General features: G+C 46.8%; 1 protein-coding gene across 1 annotated transcript in view; it reads right to left on the bottom strand.

Annotated features, from left to right (window-relative positions):
- The window catches only part of PIGL (phosphatidylinositol glycan anchor biosynthesis class L), a 383453-nt gene that overhangs the window by 49334 nt on the left and 321060 nt on the right, over positions 1-13059 (bottom strand). Inside the window, exon 5 of the mRNA XM_085649301.1 lies at positions 3549-3580. Within this exon, the coding sequence (XP_085505427.1) occupies positions 3549-3580 (32 nt within the window). The remainder of the gene's footprint in view (positions 1-3548; positions 3581-13059) is intronic.

Genomic DNA, 13059 nt, shown 5'->3' with positions numbered 1-13059 from the left:
TGAAATCTGATGAAGATATGAAAATAAAGTGTGACCTGCACAAGTACCTCTTGTAAAATGCAACGGATATGAGTAAGGAACACCAGACCGGCAGTGTCCACCGCCCCACCATCCCAAAACACGCAATAAACCTCCTGCAGCAAGCCCAGCCATATGGCTCAGAAACAAACAGTGTGCTTATTACAAGGCTCAACCTCGAAAAACAACTGAAAACACAAAATATGTCTTACTGGACCCAACAATATATTAAATTGCAGATCTGTTCTCTAGCGAGAAACATTCGGCAACCAAATAAAAAAAAATACGAATTCCTCAGAAACTAAGCTAGCACTCACTCTCAAAACCTACTACTTGAAAGAACACCAAATTAACTAACACCCTCCCACCCCCTACATTACAACTGATCTCTTATTACAAATAGCGTGGCTGTACCAAGGACCCGGCCCACTTCCAAACAAGACACCAAAAAGAGACAACAATCTGCAACAAAAGCATAGGATGGGAAGTAAACGGCAGAACGATCATCTGCAGAAAGCCATAGTTGCCGCATGAACATCCTATTGTTCTTCATGTGGGGATTCTAACAATCTGTAATCTAGAACTCTTCCAAGAGCGCTGCTTGCACCCCAGAACAGTCTTGAGAACGGCGACACACTGTGTACCTCATCAGCATTCAATCACATCTGTGCTGAAACACATCCTCACCTCAAATACTACACTTTCTAAAAGACGATGAACTTCCTGCCCTGAAGTTCAAACACACTACGTTTATGACTTCCAAGACTTGATTTTATACTAAAAACATGACATGAAAAAACACCCTTTTATCTGCACGTCCTACACTAGAGCGGCAAAACACGTACCTAACAAAAACACCCAAAATGAGTCTCAGAAACACGAAATACTTTACCGTCTGGTTGGAAACTAACAGCAACAGGGGAAACCCATAAACGAGGGGGCAATAGCCAATATCACTTTGTGGATAAACTCTGCTTAGTCCTAATGTCTAATCAAGCTCCTGAGAGAAGCAGAAACCCCAGGCAGCAACAAAGCCGCTATTAGATGTGCGATACCAAAGGTGAATGATGAACGGAGCGTTTGAGCAAATCAAACACTCACCCCCAGTCAACTGATCTGGGTTTAATCCATCATCGTTCTTTAGCTCACTCCACCACCCCAGTTCAGACATGGCCATATGCAAATCAGTCTGACCCTGTGCCTTATGGGAACAGTCCAGCCCGAACTGCCAAACCATGTCTTCCCTGGACCGGAAACAAGCATCCTGGGACCGGTTTCGGGTTCATAACCCTCATCAGCCAGGCTATCTTGAATCCAGTGGCAAAGTGAGCAAGGGACCCACGTCTGGGCATACCCTGCCAACTTAGGGCGAACAAAGCGATAACAAAGGGGAATGATGAACGGAGCGTTTGAGCAAATCAAACACTCACCCCCAGTCAACTGATCTGGGTTTAATCCATCAGATGTGCAGCAGATGCAATGACATGGGGCCAGGCGTGTGAGGGCCCTGTGTACTGTTTTCATATCCGAACACGAGTTGCACATGGCAACATTTTCATTGAGAAAAATAAACTCTTAAAATGGAAGAAACCTCTTGAATGGGCCCTGAACATTGCGCCCCTGGTCGCCAGAGCCAAGGCGGATCTTAAGAAGTGGCAATCCCTCCCTCTCAACCCCTTAGGCCGCAGTGCACTTTTTAAAATGATGGTCCTTCCCCGTTTTCTGTATATTCTACAGAACACAACCGCTCACCTCCCGAGCAGTTGGTTCCGGCAGATGGACAGTGTTCTCATTCGCTTTCTGTGGGGTAACGGGAGACCGCCAATGTCCTTAGTACACTGTCGCATCCCTCCCTACGACGGGGGCATGGGGGGGGTCACTAACCTTCACCTCTATTACCTAGCCACACGACTTATCGTGATCCACGTCTGGTTCACAAGGCGGCTGGTCCGATCCGGCGTACCAGGTGGAACTCAGAACCCTGGACTTTTCACAGATCCAGGCTCACCTATACGGGAGTCCAGTGCCGCGGGATCTTCCTTCCATCACTAGGTCGGTGTTCCTGGCCTGGCGCTCGGCTTTGCGCTACGTACATTGGGACCGGAAGCTCACCAAGCAGACGCCCCTCTGGAGCGGAGCATGGTTGAGGGAGGTCTCTTCCCTTCAAGACTTCAGTCGTTGGGACCTCGTGGGGATCTCGCTTTTGGGGGACGTCTGGGTGGGGGACCACATTAAAACTTTTGCAGACCTGCAACAGCGTCACTCTCTCCTTCCCTCACAATTTTACAAATACCTCCAACTTCGACACGCTCTCCAGGCGCACATCCCTGCTCCCACTGTCCTTCCAGAGTTCAGTCCCTTGGAGGCTCAGGTGATGATGGGGAACCTTGGCAGAGGGGGGGTGTCACAGATTTACAGATCCTTGGTCAACAATGCTCCCACTTCTCTCGCCCACCTACGCGCCCGGTGGGAGGGGTGGTTGGCCCCCTGGAGGAGGTGGACTGGAGAGATGCCCTTATGGCATCCAAGACCCTGACAACGTCGTCCAAACTTCGTCTTACTCAACTTTACTTCCTTCATACGGTCTACCTCTTTCCAGCACGTTTATATAAAGCTATTATGCGGCCTGCCCCATCTTGCGCGCGTTGCTCTCACACCTCTGCGGATTTCTTTCATGTGGTCTGGCAATGCCCCGTTATTGAGCCGTTCTGGAGGGGAGTGGAAGCGGAGCTCACAGGCGCCCTGGGTTGGGTGGTTCCCCATGATCCGCTGCGCCTGCTGCTGGGGGTGCTGGATGGCCTGGACGGATCCCGGGCAGATAAACGCCTGCTGGGAACGGCGGTGGCGGTAGCGAAGCGGGACATGGCCGCATTATGGTCCCAAGCCAAACCACCCACTGTACGGCGCTGGATGTGGGGAGTGGATTGGTGTGGAGCCCAAGAGGAGCCCCTTTTTGCGGCCAGAGGTTGTCCAGAGATGTTTGGCAGAATATGGGGTAAATGGTTCAATCTACTTCCCCGTGAGGGATCCGAATGCGTAGGAGACAGTACTAGTACTCACATAATGGTCTATCTATTCCATCATTGCTTTGGGAGCCTCAGTCTTGATATCTTGCTTGTACTTCACCTGATTAATGTGTTGATCTGCTACCGCTGTAATTTTGTGTTGGCAATGATAACTACAAATGCAATAAAGTTTACTATAAAAAAAAAAAAATGGAAGAAACCCATTGAAACATACTTCAAAGCCCTTGAAAAGACATAAAAACACTCCAGGCTAAGACTTCAGTTACCTGAAAGAAAACTCTAAGAATGACGTCAAAAACCTGACCAACATAAACCCCTCAATGGTTCCATCTTCAAGTACCTCACACAGCACGGGACCAGAAAAACCTTTATGGGGATTGCTCTGCTGAGTATTCTATAATGACTGTCCACTGATGCTGCTGCACTGCACGTGTTTGCACCCCCAAACACACCCCTCCCCCACCCTGCCCGCTGCACTAACAGCACCTTGCATTTTCCAGTTACCTGCATTCAGCTTTCCTTCCGAGAGCAGGTACCTGTTAAAGGAAAAAGAGGATTAAGTTAGCACCAGAACGACAAAAATGATTTATTTTTTTACTTATAAATAATAATTATATTGATGCAGACATCACAAAAGACCTCAGTGTCTGGCAGCTGTTGCTCCTTTTGTTTATCATGCAACCATGTGAAGGTATCTTAACTGAACACAAGAATGAAGGTCGGTGTGGGGCAGAGTTCTGTGGGGTGCGTCCCCCTGGGGAGCCGTGGCTGCATTCCCTGGGGGCGCAAAGGGCTCTTGAAGTGTTTGCAAATGAGGAAGGCCTGGAAGCGCGACTTTAATAATTTGGTGCGCTTCCAAGCAATTTTGCTTTACATACAGTAGCTAAAGGGCTTTAACACATAGTATGACCTGTGATCCTGGACGCCCTGAGGTGGGGGTCAATGACTGGGGTGGCAGAGTTAAGGATGTGGCTAAAATGAGTAATGTATTCTGTAATAGGTTTGCAATGTTCCCAACCTTCGGGTTACTGTGTTACAAAAAATGTGCACTAGTTAAATGGAAAATAAATGCAAGTTAAACTAATCAATGTTACTCCCAAACCTCAGTTACCTAACCCAATCAAGGCTGATGTCTGTTTGTGACCAGAAAGCAGCAACACTAGAATTTTGCAGCAGGAAACGACCAAGTTATGCGGCAGGGTTAAATCAATTATGTTGCAAGAAAATGCAAATAATACGACTTAATGTGGTACACTTCATGATAGTATTTCATTGTGTTTCCATTTGTACACATGTAAATACTGTCTGTGCTAAGATTTCACATCATTAGTACCAGTTTACCACCGAAATACACCAACCAGCAACTGAAAGGTGACTAATCGCCTTTTGTGAAGGGCTTTCCACTGTGTGGCAAATGTTGCTACATTTTTAATAACTGTTTGAGCTAGAAACATTTTTTTGTTAGAATTAGCAGATTATGCAGTAGATGGCTGATTCAGTGGCAAATGCGGAAAATCCTTAATTATGTGGAAAATTCCACAGAATTGCATAATTTCAGTGGTCCTGCCAGAAAATCACAAAACTGAATCCTGATTGGTACAGTGGGGAATAGTGGCATGTGCACATATAGTGCTACAAAGTCCGAGCCTGTGACAGAATACGCTGTGAATATGCTAGTCATAATTTCTATCTATATATTTAAGTAATTAGTAATCAGAGAACACCTCTATACATTTTGATGACTGTTCATTAAAAAGAAGCACTTAAGAACTCAGCTGGTGACACCCACACACCTCTCAAAAAAACCTTTGTGGAGCTGCAAGTGGCCCATTAGTTCAAGCCTATACTGGCTCCCGATGTTCAACGTCCTGTGGGCCATGTGCCTAAACACAAAAACAAAAAATATGAGCCTGTATAATGTAACGGGTGCTCATGTAAGGGAGCGCTCCATGCCTTTGGGCCCAGTTCACGCTGAATAGAACTCCAAAAATCAACAAATACAGAGTCTGTTTCAAGACTGTAGTGATTATCAGGTATTTGTGGGAGACGGGTGAAGGAGACAGAGGAGATGTCCTTCTACTCCGGGCCCCTGCTATCTATCACTAGTGCAACAGATGTAGTTGCATTGGCACCATGTGTGAAAGGTAAATCCAACACACAGATTATGGGGAGCAGAATTGGTTTGCCAATTTCTGTTTTTGTTCGATGAATTTGCTCTTTGTAGGTTTCAGATTTATTGTGGATTATGAGGTACTGAAAAAGTATCCATGAAATTATCTCATAAGCCCAGACCCTTGCGCTCAGCCCTGCCCCACCACGCCCCGTGCTTGACATAGAGTTTTGAAGGGGGGGCCCCAACTTTAAAATGTTTTGCTTAGGGGCACCTCAGAGAAAAAAGTTTGAAAACCTCTGGTGTAGGGCATGTCATCGACCCACTAAACACCCTCTGAAGACAATCATGCCCAGCTGAACCCATTAACAGTGTGCCATCAACAGTGCAGCTGTGGTTTTCATCCTTGAGTATCCGCCATCTTACAGAGGTACTGTGTCTGCCATTTCATCCCTGCCCCTAATTGAGATAGCATGGAGGCTGCATCCAAAGGATATGAGAATCAACACTGTCTGATGCCATGTAGCTCTCTTAAAATGACAAATGTGATGACGAATGCCTTTTGTTATTATGAAGAGACTTTTCCACTAAGAATCTTATTGCTCGAACTTTTATTATATCATGACATGGATGTTTTTTTACAGGTGTACATTTCATGCTATGGTTATATTGCTTTTCTATTCTTTTCATGTTTGTTGTGTATCTTATCGTTTGCAAAAAAAAAGTATTAGAGCCTGCGATTCCAGTAATAAACTGGTTTCTTGAAGTACAGCCTACTATTCCACAATTGTTAAAATAGTGAAGGGCACTAATGCAATCTGAAGCAGCTGCTTTGTACATAAGTGTCAAATAAATACATCTTTACTGAGAGAGGCAGAAGATTACATGCACCTTAGGATTCTATAAGTTGGGGCAAAGTCTGGAGAGGTAGTTTTAACTGTAAAATGCTCTTATGTACTTACTTTTATGGACACTCCAGCCTACTTTTCCTTTCCATGATATACCTCCAAACACGCACACTGCACTCTTTCCTTTACCTGTTCACTCACTAGCTGACTCTAAAAATGATTCTGCTCCCTTTCTACAGAAACACCTGCCGTACTGTCCTCTGTCAAGGACACCTTACACCATGGGTACTCTCAAACATTCTCAAAGCATTTGAGAGGGAGTCAGGTGGGACTTTGGCACATTGATAGTGAACCTCAGCAAGTGCAGAAGGCTTGCCATAGTCTGGAGGTGAGATTGCCTTCAACAGCCAATCATCGAGGTAGGGAAAGCATAGAACCCCCAAACCTCTGCAGATAAGCAGCAACCACCGCCATCACTTTTGTTAACACCCTAGGGGCGCTGGTATGACTTAAGGGGAGCATGGCAAACTGAAAGTGCTCTTAGCCCACTGTGAACTACAGGTAACATCTGTGGGCAGGCAGGACAGGATGTGGAAATATGCGTCCTGCAAATCCAATGCTACCATCCAGTCTCCTGAGCCCAAGGTAGACAGAACTTGCATGAGCATCTTGAATTTCTCCTTTTTCAGGAAGAAATTGAGAGGGTGCAGGTCTAGGATCGGACGGAGGCCTGCGTCCTTCCTGGGCACAAGAAAGTAGCTTATACTTTCCCAAGTAAAACTGTGCATTTGTTGACCAACATACCAATCTGAAATTTGTGAGACTGATTCTGTGAACACCATCAGGATATGTTGGCCAAAGTCCGGCTAGCTCACAGTGCACCATCTGTACTCCTAACCTTACAGGGTAACAAATGGATGTGCAACCTCAGATCATGACAACCCTGACTCCTCAAGGAAATTATGTTAACAGATCTAGACCCCTTTCTCTTAATTATGCATACCCAAAGAGATACACAAGAAATACACAGTGAAGCGTTTCAATATTTATTGAAGCATTGGGATTCTTGAGTAAAATACTTGCGCTGCAATAATCAACAGAAGGAAATAATGTGATTAGGATTACTAGAATGGTGAAAAAGATAAATAGTTCAATAATCTTGCTTATTACAGGGAATATATGCGTGCAAGCAAATACTGTAATCTATTGAACTTCTTCCTAGCGCATCCTATCCTATCATGTCTAGGGTGAGTGAATCTGCCAAATACCTGTAGGGTGATCAAAAACCACATTACTTGTGTGTTATTGTCATCAAGACACCCGTATTGCGGTACAAATAAGACAGCATCCCTCGCATGAGGTAAACAGGAATTAGCTGAGCTGGAATTCTGGCATGGATCGACCTCTCAATGTCAGCGAAATGCTCCTCTGTCTAAACAAAGGCTTGATGTCATATATATAATAACATCCATATTACCATGATGAAGCCCCAGCCAGGCCACTATTGTTTATTATATTTTTTTTGTTTTTTTTAAATAGACTTTATTAGGTCACAAAACAAAATGCAGTCAATCCCCTTCCCCCGTACTCCGCCCTCCAGCCAAATCAGAACGTGGTGCAGTGACCAGTCCACCAAACTGATCACAACTGTACAACATTCACCCCAACAGCGTCTATGCTACGAGGTAGGTCATCCACGGGAGTAATCCACAATGAATGTGCGATAAAACCAATATGCCACACCGCCCCATCCCCCAGCAACCCCCCCAACATAACCCCCCCTACCCACCCACCCAAGCATGTCACCAGTATCTATCATAATTACATGTGCATCAAAGCCTCACCTACCACTCGTCGGATCCGCCTCCCAGCTATCCCAGCAGAGAGTGCCTCAAGAGCATAGGGGGAAGCCTGTTACAGGGTGCTCACGGAACCGGGGCCCCATCATCCTCCACCGGATCTCCCCTATCTCCCACAGCCGAGCGCATGAACAACTCCAGGAGCGCCAACCATGCCCGGGCCCATTCGTGCGATCTTTCATTTTATTGTTTATTATATCGTGATTGTTTTGGTCACCGAGCAGCCAAAACAAATAACCTTGTGTGTGATGAACTTTACCCTTGTACAGAATATTCAAGGTGTTCTGATAGAGTGCATACGAAGTGGTAGTGTAAGCAAATCTGAGTTCTCAGAATATTATCCAGTTTGTGCATGCAAATGAATGTCTGACAAACGTCTTTGTGTTCAGGGAGAGAAGGCAACTTAAGAACATGAGTATGTAAATGGTGTTTCTTAACCGGGCCTAGTGTTTCCATGTCACAAGACCTCAGCTGTTCGACGCACCATAGCAAAAGAGGTTCCTTCCTCCATAGCTACGGTAGGAGGAGAGACCAGACCAGTGTCAAGCGAATTGTCTATCCGACTGGCCTCCGTCTGTTTCTCATACCTGTTGTCCTCCTCATCTTAGGATGCTGGTAGCCATAAGGGTCCTCAGACTCCTTCAATTCCTCTCCCTCTCCAGACCTATCAATAGCAAAAGGTACTTGCTTTGATCTGGAGAAGATGGTCCTGGTTGTACTCTGAACCAGTGTTGGGTGATGCCTATCAAGCTCCATGCTGGAGTCTGGAATAAGGATGGGGATGGCGCCACAGCAGATGTCAAAGAAGATACCAGTCTTGCCCACGGCTCCGTTCTGGATCCAGCAAGGGATACCATGGGACCTGACTGGTGCCGAAAGTAAACCAGCCAGCAGGGACCCAGTAGGGGTCCCTCCCGAACCCATGGGGCCCAAAGGCGCTCCACAGAGGCTGTGCCACCCAAATATGAGGTGCATGGCATCATAAAATTCTTTGAGCTGGGTGGGGGTCACTTCGGCTGGAGAGGCCTCTGACTCAGGCTCTGCCCAAGCGCAAGGCCTAGGGTACTGACGCTCCTGCTCCTCGACGGAAGACTGTAACGGGCGCGGTGAAGTTGAATACCTCTTCGACATCTTGTGCTTGTGGAACTTACCCGATTCCCCTGACGACTTGGAGTAGGACAACAGTTGTGGCCCTGCAAACGATCCCGAGACCTTCGCACACATTAGATCTTGAGCGTTGAGGAGTCGGATGTCAGGTGGCGAGGAGCTGGAGGGATCGCTCCCTCAGCGCCTTCGGATGCATAACATGGCAGTCCTCATAGGTCTTGGAGTCGTGGTCAAGCACCACAAACAAACCAGGTGGGGTCTGTCACAGAAATCTACCCATGTCAGACCGTAGGAAAGTACCTCTTTTGGACATGCTTAGCCCCCCCCTTTTTTCCTGGGGAAAAAAAGTGTACAGGGCCCCTACCAACCAGGTCCACTGTGCCAGAAGCTATTTACCTAAACTGTACCATTTGTTTCCCAGTTGGCTCAACTTCAGTACCCCTTGTAAGTCCCTAGTAAATGGTACCCCTGGTACCTAGGGCATTGGCACTAAAGTGCGACCCCGAAGGTAGCAGCACAAATTGTGCCACCTTAGGGTCCGCTCACCAAGGCCATGCAACCTGCCATCACAGACTGCATGCCTTGGCACAGACAAAACCGAAGAGTCGACATGGTACACATCCCTATGTGCCATGCCCACAGACACCGCATGGGATATAGGTAAAACACCACTCTGGCAGGCCTTATAGCCCTAAGGAATGGTGTAATATATCTCATGTGAGGCCATATCTGCATTAGCAGATAAGCCCCTACAATATCCATGTTGATTCTTGGATATTCCAAGTGAACAAGGAAGCCATAGACAGTACATGGGCTGGACACTCATTACGAGTTCCCCAGCTCCATGATAGCTTCACTGTATTATGGGATGCTTGGTACCAAACATCTCATCTAAATAAACATGCACAGATTCCAGTGCCCGATTTATTAATAATTGCACACAGAGGACTTAGACCCTTAGAGGGGTCCACTGAAACCTACAAACCCTTAGTGTGGTCATCAACAAGTCTAAGCCAGCCTGTCACCACCAGACAGAGTTCTGATCTCATGGGGTGAGTTCCAGCACGCTCAAAGGTCGAGAACAAAGCTTGTCCTGGACGGAGGTGTTAACTCCTTCCCCTAATCAGGAAGAGCCATCTGTGGAGGGAAGCGTTAAAGGCCTTGCCTCCTTTGAAATGCGACCCCAGCCTCTCCTAATAGAATGAGCAGACCCCTCCCCCTCGCCACAGTTTGGCGGGAAGACAGGCAGGAAAACTTAAAAAGAGTAGAAGGTGTGCCCCCATCTGCCAACTCCACTCCTCAGGTGCTGGAGGAGAAGTGAAGCACATTTTTCAGTGCCCACCATCTTGAAGATGGTGGGACTTCTCCAATCAGGGCTAGGACTATGTCCCCCTCCCACAGGAGGTTAAAATAATAGAGGGTGTAGACACCACAGGAAAGGGGCCCATTGGCCACTACCTGTGACCCCCTTGCAAATGCCCCTAAATTTAGTATTAAGGTGGCACAATCAGACCCACAACAGTCGCATCAACGGTCACAAGAAGAAGACGAACGAAGAACTGCTGTTCGACCGAGAACTGCAGACCTAGTGGTGGACTTTAGGAGAAAAATCTGGCCTGTCGCCACAGAATTGAACAATCGCCATCCTCCGTCGCTGTGTAGCCTCCAAAAACCCAAGAGCTTCGTAAGCACTTTCCAAATCGCTGGAGCAACTCCCTTTAGATAGAGGTACTATCTCCCTGCCCCAACTGGCCTCGAAAACAGAAAAATCCAGTCTAGCATCATCCAGCCCCCAGCCAGACCGACATTTCTGAGTGCCAGCCGAAGGTGCACATGCTCTGGAGGGTCACATCGGCCTCTGCACCAAGTCTCGAGGCCCCAGGACCTACCAGAGCTGAAAGGCACCAATACCTGGGGTACCAGACCCCTGGCTGCAAAAACCTAAAAAACAAGTCCAGGCAGACTCCAACTCTACAGCGAGAGAGCACCCTATGATGGACATCAGCACTCGGGAGACCTACCACAGCAGTGGCCCAGCAGCTCCAGAATTGTCGCTACAAGGAGCCAGCCCCTGACAGAAAGTTGCTTCTTTACGTGTCGTTGCCGTTGCCCAGCTGCACATCTTCACTGAACCCAGCCCGCCTGGCCAGGACATCTTCAATTCAGCTGTGCTCCCACGGTCCCAGAGCCCTTGTGATCTCTACTCATCCCAGAGAACCCTTCGACGACCCCCTTTGCGTTTACAGGTGGTCTACTGGCTTCGTAGTGTGCCAGCTACAAAACTCCCTTTTTCCTTGCTCCCTGCGAAATGAGAGAAAGTCGTAGTAGGAACTAAGGACCTTGGCCCCCGAACCGTCTGATTCTAAAAGATGAACCTCTGAAAGTAACTGCATTTGCACTGATTTCCAATTGCCTTTTTCCTTCTATAGGAAATGTATTGTGTGTAATAGGGGACAACTGTGATTATTGCATTGATCGCGATTTTAATATATTACGAAAAGTATTTACCTTGTTCACGAAGTTCTTGGTCTAAATATATATATATATATATATATAAAAAGAGGTTTTCTAATTTGTTCTCGACTTCATTCCCTGAGAGTGTGTACAACAAATGCTAAGCACTACCCTCTGATAACCCTGTTTGCCCACACTACCACAAAAATAGAGTATTACTATCTACTTTTGCTTCGGTAAACCAATAAGGGTCTCTTCAAGCTCTCTGCACAGTGTACCCTATTGTAGTGCACTATATATACTTCGAAAAAAGTCACAAAAAGCCAGTCAAAAAGTGACTGAGGGTTGCTCAGACTGGGTTAGCGCTATCTGGCACGGAAAGGAAAGAACTGATGTTAGCGCACCTGGGTGGCGCCTATATAGGTACCGCGAACTTCACTTCCAGCACGGACGACGACAAAGTGGAGCCGAATTATGCCACCTAACGACGTGCAGGTGTCGTGAGCAAAAAATCTTCCAGATCCAGTCTGACGCCTGGGGATATTCTAGGGGAAGGAAACTGCAGCCAGAAGTCTCTATCAGATATAAGTGTATTTAAAGGAATGTTAATGTCATGTACGGATTGTAACCCATTGCTAGTGAGAAATTAACTGCAGAGTTTGAGTCTCGAATACAACAAATGGTAATGATAGCGGAACTTAATGAAAAAACAGGAATCCTTCCCGCTGGCACACTGCTGTGAACCCGGAAAGACGCTTTCATGCTCCTAAAGTAATCACCCCTACAGTCGTGTCAACAACAATGATCCTCTTTTCATGAAGAGGCACATGCGCCCCGGCCAACATATCGCACAGGTGCAGGAGACAGAAACACTACGAAGGCCCACAGTGATTATCTGTACCGTACAACTGTAGTACAGTCACAACTGCAGAACCAACCGTCCAAATTAGCAATAGCAAGGGTCGCCAACGTAAAAGGCTCTGGTGGATGTTAGAAGCTGGAGACAGGTGTGTTGCACCAGTGTGAAGAGTAAGGATGCTTGTAGCAACTAGAATCAAGTCACTTACGAGGTTCAATCTGAAGTTGACACCAAGACCTGTGCCGAGTAGAGAGTGCAGCAAGGCACCAATTTGCACGGGTCACCATGTTGCAAGAAACAGGAAACGCACATCTACTTCGTTCCAGCACAGTGTCAAACAGAATGTATGGAACAGTATCTCACGCGGCGGGTAAGGCATTCTAAAGGTGACAAAGGAGACAGACTATAAGAAAATGGAAGGGTAAAAAAAAGAAATTTGCACCAGCAAGTTTGGTGGACGTAACATCCACTGCTTTTTGGGTGAAGTTCCCCATCCACCAAACTCGAAATGAGGCCCTTAGCGCATTTATAAAAAAAACACATACCTTCTGAAGCACTTATCTGACCACCGTTATGGGGCATCTCTCAACGCGCTTGTTGGAACAATCACAACAGGCAGGCACAGCCGCATAACGTAACCTAACTTAATATTCAGCAAAGGTAGAACCATAATCACGATAAGCAGAAATCAGACACCATGGGCTAATACACAATCAACGTCGACTTGGGGCTATCTTTTAGCCCCAACCAGTGGCACTGCCAGTATTGCATTTGCAAA

Source organism: Triturus cristatus, chromosome 3_2, assembly GCF_964204655.1.
Source record: "Triturus cristatus chromosome 3_2, aTriCri1.1, whole genome shotgun sequence".
In the NCBI taxonomy this organism is placed as follows: Eukaryota; Metazoa; Chordata; class Amphibia; order Caudata; family Salamandridae; genus Triturus; species Triturus cristatus.
This window is presented reverse-complemented; position numbering and strand designations above follow the sequence as displayed.